At 38.9% G+C, this 20,098-nt stretch overlaps 1 protein-coding gene across 2 annotated transcripts in view; it reads right to left on the bottom strand.

Annotated features, from left to right (window-relative positions):
• Positions 1 to 387: 387 nt before the first annotated feature.
• LIN9 (lin-9 homolog (C. elegans)) overlaps positions 388 to 20,098 on the bottom strand; it is a 70,657-nt gene continuing 50,946 nt past the window's right edge. Inside the window, exons 8-15 of one of the 2 annotated variants that reach the window (XM_006897751.1) lie at positions 18,942 to 19,075; positions 16,699 to 16,818; positions 16,325 to 16,426; positions 8,671 to 8,751; positions 5,898 to 6,023; positions 1,744 to 1,923; positions 1,485 to 1,582; positions 388 to 792 (exon numbers count right to left, since the gene is read on the bottom strand). In XM_006897751.1, the coding sequence (XP_006897813.1) occupies positions 687 to 792; positions 1,485 to 1,582; positions 1,744 to 1,923; positions 5,898 to 6,023; positions 8,671 to 8,751; positions 16,325 to 16,426; positions 16,699 to 16,818; positions 18,942 to 19,075 (947 nt within the window). In that variant the 3' untranslated portion in view covers positions 388 to 686. The remainder of the gene's footprint in view (positions 793 to 1,484; positions 1,583 to 1,743; positions 1,924 to 5,897; positions 6,024 to 8,670; positions 8,752 to 16,324; positions 16,427 to 16,698; positions 16,819 to 18,941; positions 19,076 to 20,098) is intronic. The other variant, XM_006897752.1, reaches the window with a different exon arrangement.

Raw genomic sequence — 20,098 nt, 5'->3', positions numbered from 1 at the left:
CGCTGAAATTTAGCATTTTGTGGTAATGCATTTTTCCTGCTCCTTCATTTTTTAACAGACAAACAACAAAGGTTTCTTTATAAATTATGATAAATTAAAATATTAAACATTATAAAATGATCTATAGAGCCATGTAACGTTGCAAGTAATATACTTGTAAAGTCTCTATTTCCTATCTCTATCCCAGTGGCCTCCACATAAATGGTGCCTTCCACACAGCACGGTGTTCTCTTTCCAAGACCAAGAAGCTGCTCAATGCAATCATCTGGAACTGACATTTGCTAGATGAATCTCCACACGGCCACTGATAGGCACTAAAGACCAAAGCTGTCCTCCTCCTCCTCCATAGCATGCACTGACTGGGTTGACTTCATGTAGAGTTAAAACAGTCTTCCATGAAATTATATTAATGCAGTCAGACATTTTCCATTTAAAAATATATGCTAAGAGACACATGTAACATAAGCAATGCTACAGCAGCTGAATGATAAAAAAGGAAAACTACAATGCTGGTCAGTACATCAGTTAAGGAGCGGTACAGGACACTAAAATGCCTTAATTGGAGGTCTTAACTGCCCATGTTTGCAGCAGGCAGGTGTTTGGTATTGGAAGCCTATGTCACAGAAAAGGACTTCTTAAAAACACGTCCTGTGCGGCTGGAAGAGCGGAACCTTCACAGCGCAGACTCAGTCTCTATTGGTGTTATTTGCTGCAAAGGCGTGAAGGTTTCCCATCTGGCTCAGGCCACTCTGAATATGTGCAACATGGATTTCTACATTATTCTGAAAACAGCTGAGGGGAAAAAAGGAATATGGTTAGCCACATTATCTGACAACATGGAGAAAAATTTTGGAAAAGAAAAAAAAAATCTGTATTTTAGTTAGAACTCAGATAATGACCTCACAGAGAGAGAGACGAGACCTCCTCTCCTACTTTGGCCATAATTCCACACATTCTAAAGAGGCAGAGGGAAGGTGCCCTGGGAGCCTGGCCCCAGAGTGCTGCACTGCTACTGGGAAGGCTGTGTCTGGTGGTTCGGATCCGCTAGCTCCTCCGGAGCAGGATGGCGAGAACTCTCCTCTTTTTCAGATCCACGGCCTCGGAACCCTGATGGAATCTGCTCTGAGCTGGACACGACTTGGGGACAATGAATTTGGCTTTATAAGTGAGGCAGAATGGAATCACAGTAGTGCTGGAAGAAGAGAGTGAACCTCTCTAACTGAGGAGGGTCCACTAAGCTGAGCCTCCACGGGAAAACCAAACTAATATAGCTCCTGACTCCTTTATCTGAGAAAATCCTAAGAAATTTCTATTCCGTCAATAGACTAAATATAGCTGAAAAGCTCTTTCTAAATTTATTTAAAGGATGAATTATACAACTAATTCACAAATATGTGTAATTGTGAACATTTTCCTGGAAGTCACTATAAAATCACTATAACACTGATGAGTGTATCCAATGTAACAGCAGATGACTCACTCACCTGATGTTAGAAGCATCTATTGTACTCTTGATGTCGTTTAATGAGTCTGTAAGTGATTTGAATTCAAAGGAATTTAAGTCTCCTCCTTCTGCTAGACACTAAATGAAAATAAACCGTATTTCAACATTTAGTTTACACTTCAAACACAGACATGGATATAGCTGATAAAATTTACTGATTATAATTTTTTAGCAACAAATAAGCGTTGCTTTGTTTAGTGTCAAAATATAAAAAAAAAATTTTTTTCTGTGAAATTTACCTTAATTTGTAGTAAAATAGCTGTGAGCCTGGAGATTAGGTCGGTGAGATTCTCATTTTCCACACAGGGCTGTCCTGTGGAGGAGTTGGCCAGCCGAACAATCTCCTGTGCTTCCTCTTCACACCTCCTCCGCATGTCGGTCGGCTGATCTGCGGGTTGGAGTCCCTGGTCTGGAGCCAGCTGCAACGTACAAGGATGACAAGCGCCTGAGATGTCAGTTCCTAAGGTCATGTGTTTCTACCCTGCTTTCAGATTTGGAGTTTTAAAAAAATAACACTAGCATTTACAATGAAAATTATGCCTACTCAAGCCCTGGATGTTTCTCCTGCTCAAAGTCTTTTTCCAAAAAGGCCAGTGTATACGTGTGTTGACTATCACCCAACTTTGACAGTGTATGCCAATTTTTAAACTCCTTTTTAAAAGAAACATATTGTAATTTTCCATGAAGTATAATTTAAAAACGTAACAATTGTTACGGAAATTTTTAAAAAAATTTCTTTTTTAATTTTACATTGGTTTGCATACAAAGTTGTTACATGTTGTGAAACATACATTGTGTTTTACAACATTCCTTCACTCACGTTGTTTTATACAATCATTATCATTGTTAATCATTATTATTGTTGTTGTTGTTACGTGCCACTGAGTTGCCTGTGATTCATTGCAACTCTATGTACAACAGCCCTAAACCCTGCTCTATCCTGCGCCAATCTCATTGTCTCTGACACACCTACCCCCATTACCCCAGTCACTGAATCAATTCATCTTATCGAGGACCTTTCTCTCCTGCGCTGTCCTTCCACCCTCCCAAGCATGACGTCCCTCTCCAAGAACTGGTCCCTCCTCGCAACATGTCCAAAGTATGACAGATGAAGCTTCAGAATCCTTGCCTCCAAGGAGCAGCCTGGTCTCACCCTCTCTAGAATGAACCTATTTGTTCTCCTAGTAGTCCATGGTATATTCATTAAAACTCTTCTCCAGCACTGAAGCTCAAAGGCATCAATTCTTCTATCATCCCTAGTCATTGTCCAGCTCTCTGACGCATAGCAAGAGACTGCAAAGAATATGGCTTGGATCAGGCACACCTTAGATTCCAGACTGGTATCATTGCTCTGTGCTTTGGAGAGGTCTTTGACAGCAGTCTTACCAATGCAATTCGTCTTTTAATTTCCTGGCTGCTGGTACTAAGAATGTTGATTGTAGAGCCAAGCAAACTAATGCTGTGAACAATTTCAATCTCTTTACCATCTATCATGATGCTGCCAATTGACCCAGTGGTGAGACTCTTTGTTTTCTTGATGTTGAGCTTTAATCCATATTGAAGGCTGCAGTCCTTGACCTTCTGCAGCAAGCACTCCAGATCCTTCTCAGTTTCAGCAAGCAGGGTTATATTGTCTGCATAAGGCAGACTGTTGATGAGTCTTCCTCCAATCTTAATGCCACATTCCTCCTTATAGAGCCTAGCCTCCCGGATAATCTATTCTGCATATATATTGAAAAGGTATAGGAGATAGGACACATCTCTAGTGTACACCCTTCCCAATTTTGAACCATGCAGTGTTTCCTTGCTCTGTTTTGACTAATGCCTCCTAGTCCAGGTATACGTTTCACATAAGCACAATCAAGTGTTCTGGGATTCCCATTCTTCTCAGAGTCAGCCACAATTTGTTGTGATCCACACAGTCAAATGCTTTTGTATAGTCAATAAAACACAGTACTCCCTGCTTTCAGCCAGGATTCATCTAACATTAGCTATAAAATTCCTACTCCCCTGGCCTCTTATAAACCCAGCCTGCACTTCTGGTAGTTCTCTGTTGATGTGCTGTTCCAGTCGTTTTGGGGTAATATTCAACAGAATCTTGCTTGCATGTAATATTAATGATACTGTTCGACAATTTCCACACTTTGTCAGATCATCTTTCTTTGGAATGGGAACAAAATAGAGATTTCTTCCAGTCAGTTGATCAGGTGATTGTTATCCAGATTTCTTGGCAAAACTTGGTGAGCAAATCCAGAGCAGCGTGTTTGTTGAAATACAACAACTGGTATGCCATCAATTCCTGGGGCCTTGTTTTTTTGCCAATTCTTTCAGAGCAGCTTGAACAATAGCCTTCATTACCCTGTCTTACCAAATCCCCGCCAGATCTTTCCCATTTCCCTTACCCCTCCTCTCCCTCCACCCACCAAATTGTATGACCCTGTGGTTTTCCCCCACCCTGCCCACCCTCAGCCCTCTGTTCCCATCCTGTCCCCCCTTGGACTTCCATACACATTTTACTAGTTACCCTTCTATTTTCATAATAATGGTCCTGTACAGTATTTCTCCTTATGAAACTGAGTTAATTCACTCAGAGTAATGCCCTCCAATCTCTCCCAAGTTATGTAGTAATTTTAAAAATCACTGCCCCTAAGTGCTGCATGTGAATGTACCATAGTTTCTCAATCCATTTGACTGTGGTTGGATATGGAAATTTTTAATGGCAGTCATTTTGGAGAAAGGCTTATGAAATCTATTTCTTTAGAAAGAAATTGGAAATGAAAATTGTGCTGTGAGACATTTGAAGTTATTTACACTTCAACAGATCCAACTCTTTAATGTGCCCTCATCCAAGCACTGTTCTTAAGGCATTCTCTGCCTTTCATTTTGACTGTATAATTTGGTGGTGCTGACTGCATTCACATGATGCTATGAACATCCTAGCATACGTGTTTTGATGGCTGCATACTTACTTACTTACTTGCTGGATATACACTTTGGAGCATAGTTGCTCAGTCATAGTATTTCCTGTTACAGTTTTTATTTTTAAAAGCAATACTACATTTCTACCAAAGCCTTGTAAAACGGAAATGATCTTGTGTAAATAATGAACTTATACAATATATCACCAACGCACTTATGCATCTCTTGTTGGCTTTATTACGTGTCAGCTTGGGACTGCTTGGTCTGCACAGCTGACGTCTACTTGCCCACAGAGGACAGTATGTTTATAAGGATGGCAAATAGTGCTTCTAAGTAACTAACATCAGGAAAATAAAAAATAGACAGTAACAGGTAACTACAGGGATGAACATAACACAATTATTAACTAAAAAGTGGTTAATGTTCCTCAAGTCAGTTCAAGTAGATTGATAAAATCACTAGGCATATCAAGTTTTTTGGATTTATCTATTACAAAAAGGCAAGTGTTTAATAATCATATAAACAGAGGTAGTTTTCTCTAGAAACACACATATATTTTTTTTCCTGAGAATAAAAATACAGAAACAATCTAAACTCATCTCAAACATTTAATGGTATCTTTTAATGAGAAACATAATTTTGAGGTGAAACTGGTGAGCCACTCTCTAGTCATATGTAACAATAATTAACTAATAGCCATATGAATCATGTATGTGAAGTTAAAAAATAGACTTAATGTAAAGTTTAAAGAGGAAATAAAGTTAAACACACAGCACAGTAACAAATTTAAGGCAAAAAGCATGTGTGCAAAGCCCACAGGGCAACAACCCAAGAGACACTGCTGGGCAATGACATGAAAAAGCCATATTCTTTTTTGAAGTGCTACTTCTCCTTGCTTTAGTGTTTTCGCCTTTTTAAATGCGTTCCCCATTACCAAATATCAAGCCACACTCTAAAGTGAATATAGAAAATGCCAGTGTGGAGAATGCACAGCATGGAGAAGCCAACAAGAAGGGACAGGTAACACACCAGGTGACAAGAGGTGGGAAGCAATGAAGCAGTGGTTACAAAAGTTCACAGGAAGCTACAGATAAACAGCAAGTTGTACCCTAATGTTATACAGAACTCGTTGCTACCCTGGTGGGTGGTCCCACTGGGTTTAGTTCAGATTCTACATCAGCACAATTTCTTCCAGTTAAAGAGGAAAAAAAATCAATTTTAGATTTTCTTTTTTGAGAGCAATAACTCAAATAAGCAAACAACACAGTTTAACTCAGCGTATGAAGGACTACCTGATGATGATGATGCGATGAGAGGGAAAACAGACAAACAATATAGTTCTACTAATAAAGCATCTTATAAACACTTAAGTTTTATTTGGGATTTTCCAAAGTGTGAAGGTGACAGCATTAAGTTTCAAATACAGAAAAAGAGCACCTTTCCTGAAAGAAAATGCCCAGGCAGCATTTCCTACCTCATAGCAGTACTGCTGAACTTTATGCAGAACTTTGTTTAGGTCCTTGTTGAGCTGTTCAAGCTCGAGAACAATGGTGGCATATCTCCGCTGAAAGTCAATGCCAATTGGCATGGAATACGATTTCTGAATGGGGGGGGGAACAAGATTTTGAGAAGTTATTTCCTTTTCTTGTTTTGGTAATGCAATTTCAACAATCTAATAGGAGATTTGAGTTATCCATCACAAACAGAAAATATTTAAATTGCCTACATCCAGTATTCCTGTGTGTGATAATGGTATTAATGCCACTTAGGTGATGGGCTCATTTCCTACAAGTGTCATAATATCTGCCATTTAACTTAAAAACAGAGCTACAAGAAGAAAAAGCAAATTAAACAAAGTGTTACTTAACTAACTCAGTGCCATCTAGTTGGAACTGACCAAGAGCTGGCCCCTTGTGGATTTGCAGAGTGTAAATTTCATGGGAAGAGACTGTTCACTTTTCTCATTGGGGCAGGTGGAGGATTCGAACCACCTGCCTTTGTGTTGGTGGCCTAAACGGTAACAGTTGAATTTCTATTCATGTTCCCAATATTAATCTCACTTTTCCCATCAGTGTTTAAAAACATAATGAATATATACATGTTACAAATATTTTACTACCAATGGCCAGGTCATGGTGACCAGTTTAACTTCTTCTTTTTTTTTTTTAATATATATATTTTTTAAATTTTTATTATTTTTGTGTGAGTGTACCGTCAAATCAGATCTGACTGGTACAGGAGGAGATTGACCCTCCTTCCCCGGCAGAGCATCTGGCGAATTCGAACCGTGAGCCTCTGCGATTGTAGTTGCAGCTCCTTACCACTAGGCCACCAGAGCTCCCCTTTAACTTCTTTTAATAAAGCATTTACTTGGTTTACACTGTGATACTTAAATACAGTAACATGAATGAGTAAAATGTTACAGATTTTAGGTAAGTTGGAAAGTCTCTAAATTAACTGTTGTCCACATTTGCTTTCTTTAGAGATCATGGATATGATGTCTCTGAAGTACAACTTTAGTGCTACATGCATTTTGCCACTATGCTAACAAGTATCTTCTACACATCGACCTAAAATTATTTATTCTGTTCATAGTAAATTTGGTTACAGATTGAACTAACAGAGAAGCTTGTGGGTAGGTAGTCATTCCCACTTACAGGCTTTATGCATAATTTTCATAATTAGTCTACAGACTCTACTGCATCTCTTGTAGTCAGTTAAGAATGTAAATCCGTTTGCATTCCAGGAATCACTCATCCCTGGCTGTGGCGATGCAGCTTTGTAATACACTGCTCAATTCCATTTGCTGTTTCTTATTCAGGATCTCTGCATCTGCCTGTGCTCAGGAACGGAAAAGCCTGAGTGTGCACTGGGTAAGTGCTCAGCTGTGAGTAGGTCTGAACCTAGCAGCTGTTCTGTGTAAGAAAAGAGCTGAGGGACAATCTCCTCGTACCAGTCAGATCTGATTTGACGGTACATAGACACACAAAAATAATAATAATAAAAAATTTTTTAAAAATGTTCAAAAGCTTTTTTTTAAAAAAGAAAAGAGCTGAAAAATCTGATCCCATGAAGATCAGAGCTTTGGGAATCTAGGGGGCTGTTCTACTCTGCTAAGCAGGGCTGCTGTGAGTTGGAATCAGCTCAGTGGTAACAGTAGTAGTAGGTGCATGAAGGAGGTAAATTTGCAACCTTGTAACCTTTGTAACGTCTTTTCTGGGTTTTGTTACAAATAATTAAAAAATAAAACAATTTGGACTCATGTCATGACAGTAATACCTAATCATATATACATTTTTGTTCTCTCTCTCATCTGTTTCAATGCAGTATACATAACTTATCCCATGTTTAGGTTTTATTGTCATGACAGGAGTCCAGACAAAGGCTGCATAGTGGAGTGGACTTGGGGGAAGGGACTGTATAACAATGGAAGAATTTCTCTTTTACTTTTCAAAGAGAAGAATGAACTGGAGGGGAGGGATGGGCAGGGAGAAAATTGCATCAATGAATGAATGGAAATCCAAAATCTCTGTAAATTTTCATTAAAATTAATAATAATAAAAAACAAACAAACAACCCCCCCCAAAACAAAACAAAACAAGACACCAATCTGGGAAGCATGCTCATTTTCCCACTTCCTACAAGCATTTTGAAGGACAGTATTTGGTAACATTTACTGCTTTGGAGAAAGTCAATCTGCAGCTGCAGTCTCTCTGTGGGCACATTTTATAATTCTGGATTCACTCAGAAGTGTGTCTCTGTCGACAAGCTGTATCTTTGAAGAAATCTGTTGATACCATCTTACTTTTCAAATCAAAGTGCAGAAAGCAGTTACAATCTCCTCCTTACTGTTTTTTTGGTGTCAGCTACTTGTCCCTTTCGATTGCTTTTTCCTGACGGAGAATGTCGGTTTTATCAACTATATTTGCTCTTCCCAAGAACGAACTTTCCATTTTGCTGATCCACTCTTACATTTGCTTCCTATTCTATGAATTTCATCTTTATATTGAAAACCAAATTGCTGCTATCCAGTTGAGGATCCAGTTGATCCTGTCACTGAAAGCCACAGCAGAGCTGCTGCGTATAGTTGACTTGAACTGTCAACCTTATGGTTAGTGACTCAACACACTCCACTCCACTTCCTGGGCTCCTTCCATCTCTACATAAGTATTTTTAAATTCTTATACAGCAAGCTCCACCATTTCTAAATTAAAGAACTAAAAGGAAAAAACCAAACAGATTCTTACCAATTTTTCTGCTTCTGTGTTCATTTCCCTTAATTTCTTGATGTGTTCCTTTTTAATCATGAGGATTTTTGATAACTTGGTCTACAGACAAACAAAAATGTTGTTGGATTAAATACAGACATTTAAGTATTTCCAATTCTTTACTAAGATACTCTAATAATTTAATTTTAGTGTTTAAATATACAAATAGCAACATCTTTTATTTTTATAAAATCCATTATAACCAAACATGTTAAAAAAAAAGCTGAAGAGGCAATATGAACAGGCTCCCACTGGCCAAAAATATGATAGTTCACCCATCAGTAAGAGTAACAACTGCAAAATTTGGAAGCATAAATATGTTAAAACACATAGTTTATAATATTTTAAAAGGTATCTACTGTTGGAGAATACTAGGAACCAAACGAATTATTTTCTAAATGGAAAAAAAATAATCACAAAAGCAAAAACCACCAACCAAGTATTTATTTTGGCTTTCTTACACAATGTACCTACCATCAGTAAACCAAGTAATTGGCCTGGCAAAATTTTTCTTTATAGAACTATTTTAGGCAGTAAACAAAAAATGTCACAACTAAACACCACCATTTTGTAACACTAAGGAGTAAAAATGTAAGCTCTAGTCATCACAGCTGCTAACAGCATGAGAAAAAGAAATAAAATTATTATAGGCCTGAGAAGTTAGAGGACTTAGGTAGGCCTGATTTAGCCCAAGGTCTTTTCAATCACTTGCTATGCATCAGAGAGATGGACAATGACTAAGAATGACAGATGAAGAGCTGGTACCTTTAAGCTGTAGTGCTGGAGAAGAGTGCTGAATATGCCATGAAATGCTAAAAGAACAAACAGATATGGCTTGGAGAAGGTGCAGCCAGAGTGCTCCTTGGAGGTAAAGATGATGAAGCTTCGTCTCACATACTTTGGGCATGTGGCTAGAAGAGGTTATTCCTTGGAGAAGGACATAATGCTTGGCAAAGTGGAGGAATGAAGAAGAGGAGGAAAACCCTCAACCAGGTGGGTTGACACAGTGACTGCAGCAATGGGCTCAAGTGTGTCAGAGATGATGAAGATGACACAGGATAGGACAGGGTTCAGATCTGTTGTTCAAAGTGTCGCTATGAGTCATACTTGATTCTATGGAACCAATAAAAACAACAACAACAACAGTAACATGACAACCATCAATGAAAGTATTATTGCCAAAACAACTATGAGATATCATCTCACCCAAGTCAGAGTAGCAAAATTTAACAGAACAGCAAACAACAAATGCTGGCGAGGTTGTGGAGAAACTGGAACTCTTATTCACTGTTGGTGAGAGTGTACAATGATGCAACCACTGTGGAAGGCGGTATGGCACTTTCTCAAAAAGTTGCAAAGAGATACCATTTGACCCAGCAATTCCAATACTATAATGCCCCAAAGAGACAATAACTGACACCCAAGCAGATATATGCACACCCATGTTTATTATCGTGGCTTTGTTCACAATAGCAAGGAGCTGTAAACAACCTAAGTGCCCATCAACAAACGAATGGATAGAGAAGCCACGGTATATTCACACAATGGAATACTACGTACGCTGCATTGAAAAACAAGGAACTCATGCAATATTATTCAAAATGGGTGACCCTGGAGGACATTATGCTGAGTGAAGTATCACAGTCACAAAATGACAAATACTGAATGGTGCCACTGTTGTAAAACAGGACTGACCTTGTGGTTGGGGGGAGACTGAGAAAGATGGGTTCAATAATGTATACTGCATTGAGACAGATGAGGGAGAAAATGGTTTAAAAGGGATATAAGATTAGGTATTTTTGTCATGATAGGAGTCCAGAGCAAAGGCTGTATAGTGGAGTGGACCTGGGGGGAGGGATTGTAAAACAATGAAAGAATTTTTCTTTTACTTTTCCAAGAGGGTAGTGTACTGGGCGGGGGGGAGGGTTGGGAGGAGAGAATGAATGGAAATCCAAAGTCTCTGTAAATTTTCATTGAAATTAATAATAAAAAAAAATTGAAAGAAAGTATTGTTGCTATATGCTGTCAAGTTGGAACCAACTTAGAGCTGACCCTCTAGCAGATTTTCAGAGGCTGTAAATCACAGGAGATCGACCACTGTTGGACAGGAACCTCCTGTCTGTCAGTTGGCAGTGATTTGCCTTCTTTATCCTCTATGTCATCAGAGCTCTCCACCTATAACCGAAAAATAAATCACTCAAACCAAAAAATTAAAATCTAATAAAAAAACTTTAGATGCCATTACCAAAACACAGAAGAAAATGTAGAATGATACCACAAGGATTCAATCAGCAAAATCCTGATTATGTCAAATCTGACACACCAGCACAGACAAACCGAACTAGGGTGCTTGGGTGGCCTAGTTGTAAGAAGCTGTGCTGCAATCCCAAAGGCAATGGTTTGAATCCACTAGCTGATTCGCCTGAAAAAGAGGACAATCTTATCCCGTAAAATTTACTGCCTTGGAAAACACCCACTGGAGGCTCAGCTAGGAGATGGTCTGACCCCACAGCACACAACAAAAACAACAACCGACAAACACTTCAGCTTCTTGAACAAAAACCTGCAGGAGGCAGAGAGCATTTAATATTTGAGAACTGGAATATTTGAAGACTGGATATTTAGTGATATTAAGAAGTATCTTAATTTTTTGAGGTGTATTAATCGAGAAGCTGGACTCTTTAAAAATGTGGCATTAGGAATCTGAGAAAGACTCATCAACAATTTGCATAACGCAGCTGACACACCCTTGTGTTAGCTGGAAGTGTGAAGACGTATTTGCAGTGAAGATCAGACTACAGCCTTCAATACGGGTGAGAGCACAACATCAAGAAAAGAAAACAGCCTCACTGCTGGGCCACATCATGACAGATGAGAAAGGACTGAAGTCGTCAATGATTTCATCTTACTGTGATCTACAGTCACCCTGAGTGCCAGCAGTCAAGAAATCAAAAGACATATTGTACTGGGGAAATCTGCTATCAGGGATGTCTCCAAAGTGATAAAGAGCAAGGAGGAGATCAGTTTAAAAACCAGCACTGACTAAAGTCATGCTCTTCTCAGTCACATGCTATGCATATGAAAAGCTGGACAATGACTAAGAATGACAGAAGAATTGATGCCTTTGAACTGTGGTGCTGGAGAAGAGCACTGACTATCCCATGGACAGTCAAGAGAACCAACAGGTCTGTCTTGGAGAAAGTAAAATCAGACTATTCTTCAGAAGCAAGGATGGTAAAACCTCCTCTCACCAACTTTGGCCATATAGTTAAGGAGGGACCAGTCAGAGATGTCAATAGACAAGACTTGTTCGTTCTCTTGGCCATCCATGGGACATTCAGCTTTCTTCTCTAACACCACAGCTCAAAGGCCTTGATTCTTCTCCTGTCACCCTTATTCACTGTCCAGCTCTCAGACGCACAGGAAGTAACTGAAAAGACCATGGCTTGAATCTGGTGTGCTTTGGTCTATAAAGTGACCTTGCTACTTCCTAACACCTTGGAGAAGTCCTAGCCAGCAGACTTCCCAGCACAACACGTCTTCTGATTTCTTCACGGAGATGTTTATTATATAATTCTTTCTACCCTTTCTATGCCTTAAATTTTCCATAATGAAAAAATGATCTAGGTTGATGTAGGCAAAAAGCATGATGAGACAGATGCTAAGCGTATTTCCTCAGGTCTGTGTATGGTCTCAGTAGGTCTCCTGAGGTGGTTAGTTTTACAGAAGGTCATGGTTTTTAGAAGCATGGAAAGCACCAAGAAGAGCCGGAAGGGGGCAGGTGACCTCCCTCGACTAAGTTCTGCTTGTCTTAGGTTGTGGGCCTGTTGTTGATGACTATCATGCTGCTTTAATTCTTAATTAAATTTACTTTAATTTTTAAAACTGGAACATCACTAAGGAGCAGAGGAGTCATTTCTAAGATTGTTCGCATTTCTTGTAGGTGTCAGTTCGCTGGGGAGTGGCCAGGCAGCTCACAGCGGCCCCGTGGAGCAGAGGAACCATCACGTGGAGTTCGTAGGCTGTAATAAGGAAGAAGCCGCTGGTGGACTGGCACTGTCTACCTTTTGGTGGCAAACCAAGTGCTTAGCCATTGTGCCATTATCCTCAGGAAAAGAAAAGTTTCCTCAACAAGTAAATTTATTATAATTTTAAAAAAACTAATTTATTGTGTCATAAGAAACAGAATATGAGGAACATAAAAAAAATCCAGATAATAACCTCTCAATCTACTTTAAAGCTTAAAGTAAGGAAAGTAAAATAAGAAAAGTAAAGCAGCACTCTGTGAAATGTCAAGCCCTAAAAGAGAACCCTTCCACCAAGCCGCCTGTGAGCCTCCTGACCCCCCAGGACACACAGAGCAGCCGGGGGTGGGGGGGTGGGGAAGGGCTGCACAGTGGTGTTTACACATCACCTTTCTCCCCAGTTAAGTGCTTTCAGCACTGTGTCATCAGATCACTTTGTAAAACCTTAAAGACCACAAGGTAATGTTTTAACCTTAAAGACCACAAGGTAACGTTTCACAACTTTCTGTGTTGGTTTTGTGGCTTCTTTTTTTTTTATTTCTTATTTTGTGTGTGTGTACCATCAAATCAGATCTGATTGGTACAGGAGGAGAGTGCCCCTTCTTCTCCAGCAGAGCACCTGGTGGATTTGAACCACACACCTCTGGGATTGCAGTGCAGCTTCTTGCTACTAGAACACCAGAGCACCTTTGTGGCTTCTTTTTAAAGCTTAAAATGACCTCTAAGATACCTTAATAGTTAAACTGAGGTTAACAAAAAGATCACAAAGTTAAAATTAAGCACCAAAAGCAAACACATATACATGAGTAAAAATACCAAGATTGTAAAACTGAAAAAGCAAACCTGCTGTCAACATCAATGCAGGGACAGAGCAGAACTGCCGCAGGGTCTGCATAGATCTAGAGAGACACACTGCCCCGTCTTTCTCTTGCAGAGTGGTTGGTACAATCGAACTGCCAACCTCCTGGTGAGTTAATCACTGAGCCAGCAGGGTCAAGGGCATGACCTCTGCTGTTGTGATCACAGCAGCCCCTGAGACTGCCCCACATGGGTCTACACTGCGGAAATGCGCGCAAGCACCTGTGCCTTGAAGCAGAGCACCTCCACAGAGTGTCAGTCCACTGTTGCCCGGGCGGTGCCGGTGTAGAGCATCCCTGCAGGACAAAGCAGACCAGATCTATATAGAAGCAGGAAGCAAACTGCCTAATCCTGTGGACCAGATGGTGGATTCGAATTATGGATTTTTAAGTTAGCAGCCTAACAATTCACTGTGCAACTAGGGCTCCTTATTAATTAAGAGTGCCAAACCCATTGTCCAGGAATTGATTCTTTCTCATATTGACCCTCTATTGCGTTTCTGAGGTCATAAATCTTCACAGGAAGAGACCACCTATCTTCCTCTGGATTTGAACCATCAAGCCCTCAGGTTATCACTCTGCTGTGTACACCCTACACTGTGGGCTCCTTATCAAGAGTGCTGTAGCACACTGTGAGAAACAATAGAGAGCTTATTTTCTAGCTCCCTCTGGTGGTCAATTCGCTGTCTCTATCTCCACCTTCATTTTTACAAGTTTTAAAAAAATATTCTATTTGTAAAAAGAACAAAAAGCATTCTGCATGTGGATATTTTCCTGTTATCAACCTTTGATATAAAAATATCTTCTTTGGGCCTTTTTTACGAAGATGGTGCCGAAAGCGAAGAAGGAAGTCCCTGCCCCTCCTAAAACTGAAGCCAAAGCAAAGGCATTAAAGGGGCCAAGAAGGCAGTTCTGAAGGGCATCCACAGTCAAAAAAAAAAAAATCATCTGCACATCACCCACCTTCCGGCAGCCTAAGACACTGAGACTCCACAGGCAGCCCAAATACCCCCGGAAGAGTGCCCCCAGGGGAAACAAGCTTGACCACTATGCCATCATCAAATTTCCCCTAACCACTGAGTCGGCCATGAAGAAGATAGAAGATAACAACACACTTGTGTTCACTGTGGATGTCAAGGCCAACAAGCACCAAATCAAACAAGCTGTAAAGAAGCTCTGTGACACTGATGTGGGTGGCTAAGGTCAACACTTCGATTAGGCCTGATGGAGAGAAGAAGGCCTATGTTCGACTTGCTCCTGACTAGGATGCTTTGGATGTTGCCAACGAAATTGGGGTCCTCTAAACTGAGTCCAGCTGGCTAATTCTAAATACAAGTTTTTCTCACCTTTAAAAAAAAAATAAAATAAAATAAAACAATCAATAAGAGTGCATCTAAATTCCAAAATCAATCTCCATAATAGTCTATGTGTTTCCTACTGCCAAAGGGGCCCTTTAGAGTAGTGAGAGAAGATCTTCACCATGAAACCCACAGCGTCCCTTTTCAGCAGGAAGTAGCTAAGAGAATACGCCATCCCCTTTTCCTTGTAACTCAGGGTGAAGTCTCTCTCAGGGAGGAGTGATAGGGAATGGCAAAGGACACACTGACAAAGAAGATTAATCAGAACTGGCTTTGACAAGCACTGTGGCATTTGGACAAGAACAAACTGGGAGGAGGGTAGAGAGAATAGTGCAACAATGAATGAATGGAAACCCAAAATCTCTGTAAATGTTTATGAAAATTAATAAAATATAATTATAGAAAAAAAAATAAAATAAATCTTCTTTGGAAGCCAAAAGGTAGAAAGTGTAAGGAATGTTATGTCCCAAGAGTAACTAACCATGTTATCTATGGTTGAGAAACACAGAATGCTATACACACAAACATACATGTGCACACAAATCAATGTGGAGGGAAGCCTTAATCTGTGACTATTTCAGTGAATTATGGTATAAACACTTGATTGCTATGAGCTGGGATCAGCTGCAGAACAATCTGTTTTGGTTCTGGTTTTATCCTAAAGGATCAGTGTGCGCCGCAAAAACTCAATGGCAATGAATTGAAGACAAAGTATTTTTTTCCTTTTTAAAAAGGAAAATGAAGAGGAAAAAGTAAAATTTTATTAGACTATGACTAAAACAAAGTTAACTTTTAAAAACTCTAATTTTCAGCCCTAACTAATGTTTAAATAATAATAGTGTTCATTACACCTGGCCTGGTTCTTGGGGGAAATGTTCTAGTTATTTCTCAACTTGTCTCAACTTAGGTTTATTAGTATCCTGTATTTAATTATTTAGCAAATTAATACTGTTTCTTAATAAAAGTCTCAATAAAAGAAAAAATTCCTTTTCATTAACTAGCTAGCTCTGACAAAAACTATTCAAGAGCTAAAGTCACTAAATAGTGGACAAGCCGTCACAATACACAAATTATCAGCAGTGACCATTTAGAGTTTCATAGGACATAAACCGGAACATATGAGTCTTTAAAAATAGTGGAAATAATGAGACCCAAGCCAAGAAAAAAATCCACAAAAAGTCTCAAGGCCTTTTTCGGTGCTGTGTATCATTTCAAGCTACGTTGGAAACAACAAGAGTGTTGAAAGCCAATAAAATGTTTTTGGTTTTGTTTTTTTTTTTAAAATCCAGTATGTAAAAATATTTGGTTGTAGAAAAAAATTCAACTTTAACAACAAAAATAACTTTAACTGATCTTTTTAACAGGCACCCAAGACATGTAAAGTGCTGCTTACCACTTGAATTAGGAACTCCACTGGAAAACCGCCTAACGTTTCCATGTCAGAGCCAGAACTTTTATTTCTCCATGGTGACTGTCCTAACAAAGGATCGTTATCCTGTGAGAACAAAAGGGACACTGCTAACATTGACTCTTTAGAAATTACTGTCAGACTAAGAAAATATCTATTACAGCTATTCCAATACCAAAAATACTGCCAGACAGTAGTTCCAGAATGGAGGCAACTCTTTTGTTCATACTTAGTTCATATTTGACAACTCAAAATCATTTGCATCACTCCTAAGTTGGAGTACTGTGTATTTCCCAAGAATACAGTTCATGTAAAATAATTATCATTAATCAGTGACAAAGTTTCTCGCTTTCACTCACCGTTATCGGTGACTGGAGTGGTGGTGTATAAGGTAACCGTGGGGGTGTCAGGTAAAACCGAGAGGGCCGCTGTTTTTGTCCAAAGGCAGCAATTGGCATTGTCTCATGAGGTTCGTTACTCTTGGGAAAAAGAGAATAGTACACAGACTGAAAAAGAACTTTACCAATAGTTGACACTAAATAAACATCCTATTTCAGCTTGAGCGATAGATGAATTCATATGATAAGAATTCTGAGAAGTTTCTCTACAAAGACTAGAACTGGAGTCAATGTATGAAAATTCTTATTTTGCTATCAGAAGCTGAACCCATAAAAAAGAATTAAGGCAAACTGGATAAAATATGTTTACAGCATTGAAGTCTATGGGGGAGAGAATAGTTTAAAAGTATTATATTTTAGAGCATTATGTTTATCGTAAGAGTACGGAATGAGGGTTGCAGAGTGGATTATATTTGGGGTTGGGGGTGTGGTTGGGGGATGTGCGGAGGTGGGTATTGTGGGAGTTTTTCTTTTGCTTTTCAAGGAGAGGAGCAAACGGGGGCGTGCATGGGCAGGGAGAAGGGTGCAACAATGAATGAATGGAATTCCAAAATCTCTGTATATGTTCATTGAAATGAAAAATAAATAAAAAGAACTCTAGCAAAAAAACCCCCAAAAAACAAAAAAAAAAAGAATTAAGGGGAGTAATATATATATACTAAGACTCAATAAAGAATCTAAGATTACATTGTTCTATGGACAACTTTGTCTAAAAGATTATGTGAATAGCTTCTATTTTAATTATATTTTATTTGATGGTCTAAAAAACAAACACTAGTAACACAGAAACACAATCTTCCTCGCTTTTGAAAGAAGAGGTTTAAATATTTTATCATTTAACATAAATTTAGGAATGTGTACTTTGCCCTTTACTTAGTGTAAATTTCTCTTCTCTACTTCTCTTCCTTATAGGAGATAAATGAACAAAGAGCCAGTTTTTAAATGTACTCAGCAGAATAGGAAGCCTCAGCTCTTCTATTTTTTCATTGAGAAACTGGAGAAATTTTGATCTAAATCAAATTAATAACAAAGAAAGGAGAAGAGAGAAACAAAATGAACAAACTTTCATAATACCTAGAACAGTCTATTTTATCATTATTCACTTTAAAAAACTTTAATTATATTTCCTAGTTGTTAAACTATTTTGACTCATTAAAATAATATATCAAGGGGGCAAGGAGTGGGCAGGGAGAAAAGTGCAACAAGGAATGAATGGCAATCCAAAGTCTCTAAATTTTCATTGAAATTAATAATAAAAAAATTAATTAAAATAATACTATATAACTTGAAAGAGACTGCATTATATTGAGTGAATTAACTCAGTCTCATAAGGACAAATATTGCCTAAGACCATTACAGTAAAAATAGAAGGACAACCAGTAAAACGTGTAGGGAGACCCAAGATGGAAATGGTTGGGAGCAGAGAGGTGAGGATGGGAAGAGGCAAAACCATAGGCTTGCACAGTCTGGTAGGTGGGTGGAAGAGGTAAAGGAAATGGGAAGGATCCATGGTGACCTGAAAAGGTAAGTAAGGTCCAATGGTGATTAATTTTATAAAACATAATGCATGGGAAGGATTGTAGGAAACACAATGTGAATGAAACATAGTGTGAAACACAATGTATATGAACTTCATAAGCAAATCAATATAAAAAAAAGTTTAAAAATATCATTGTATGACACTGCTAAATCAAGCATGATTAAGTGGCTTAGCTGGTTTAGTATTTCAGAAATTCAAAAGATATGGACTCAAGCCTTACCCAGGCAGGAAGCTGGTTCTAGGATCTTTGAACAAAGTACTTGACACATTTATGTGTAAATTTCATCATGCAGATCATGGGGTTCATTAACACCCAACTTACATAACTCTTACGGAACATATTTGGAAGTGAAGATATTATTTTATATTTTCAAAAGTATTTGCTTCTGCAGCTTTCATCACCATTCGTTAGGACTGACAGCTGTCACACTAACATGGGGAAGGTACAACAGTGGGGTCCAAACTATATCCTGTTCATGTTTCTAGAAAAGGTGGCTGATTAAGCATAGCAGGAGAAGGATGGGGGCTTTCACCTGTGCCTGAGAGGTCAAGAAAGCACGTTGGGAACTCCTGCAGATCTTGTCCACTGAGACCTGAAGTATTGAGTCTGTCACAAAAACAATTGCACAGCATAAAGCACAAATGTATTATGGAAAGTACTTACAAGAACTTCGTAGTCAGGGATGGTGTGGGTCCCAAGCCCTGTTCTGTCAAAAGTGACTCGGTAAGTAGCATTAAGAGTATCAACGGCATCTATCTGTCCAATGAACAGGCCATCGTGAACTCCGCGTAATCGTGCTGAGGGAAGAAACAAAGCTATGTGGTATCTGGGAGACACAGGAGTCATCATACGTGAAACTGCTCCTGGTACACCAGCGAACAGTTCACAGTACAGTATTCATGTCTAGCACAGCTTCCACACAGAATCAGAAGGAAATAAAGGTTTAAACAGTAACAAGGCTACACAGGATGACCATTAGTTTGCTTTAAATAAGAAAACAGAACTACTCAATTAGTTGGTTTTGTGTGGGTTGATGGGTTTTTTGGTTTTTTTTTGTGACATCCAAGTAAGTTTGATTTTAAAGGGAAAAAAATTTAAAACCATTATTTTAGAGCACAAATTGCAAAAATAGCTACGTAAGAGAACGTTTTCTTTATAAGCATGAGTTAAACATTATTAATTCAATTTCAAAAAGAAGATGGGAATGATGAGAAAGATGTTGTTCCAAAAAGAGGTAACATATTCTTGTTGGGTGTTGCTGCATTGAGTACACCCCACAGCAACCCTATGAGTCACAGACCTGAACTCTGTTCTATCCTGCGCCATCCTTATCATCCTCAACATATTTGAGTCCACTAGATCAATCCATGTTTTTGAGAGTCTTCCTGTCTTTCACTGACTCTCCACCTTTCCAAACATGATGTCCCTTTCCAAAGAAAAGCCGCTCCTAGCAACATGCCCAGAGTTTGTGAGACAAAGCTTCACATCTTTGCCTCAAAGGAATATTCTGGTTTGGAAATTATGGACTTAGGGAGAGAAAAAAGGCTAGAGATCGAATGACTGAGTTTTATATATTCAATGATTTATTCACAGAAAACACCTTTTTTCAGAAACACAAATGGCGACTATACACACGGCGTCTGTCCAGTTAGGACAGATACACAGGAGTAAGATTGACTATATCTGTGGAAAGAATCAGCAGTCAGAAACAGAGCAGGTGGTGACTGTGGAATTACTCATATGCAAGTTCAAATTGAGGTTAAAGAAAATGAAGTCCAGAAAAGCCAAAAGACAACCAAGAGAGTTAACATGGTGGTGTT

The sequence above is a fragment of the Elephantulus edwardii genome, unplaced genomic scaffold (assembly GCF_000299155.1).
Source record: "Elephantulus edwardii isolate Elephantulus edwardi_28Jun2011 unplaced genomic scaffold, EleEdw1.0 scaffold00214, whole genome shotgun sequence".
Lineage (NCBI taxonomy): Eukaryota > Metazoa > Chordata > Mammalia > Macroscelidea > Macroscelididae > Elephantulus > Elephantulus edwardii.
The sequence above is the reverse complement of the archived record's forward strand: the minus strand, read 5'-3'. Positions and strand labels throughout refer to the sequence as shown.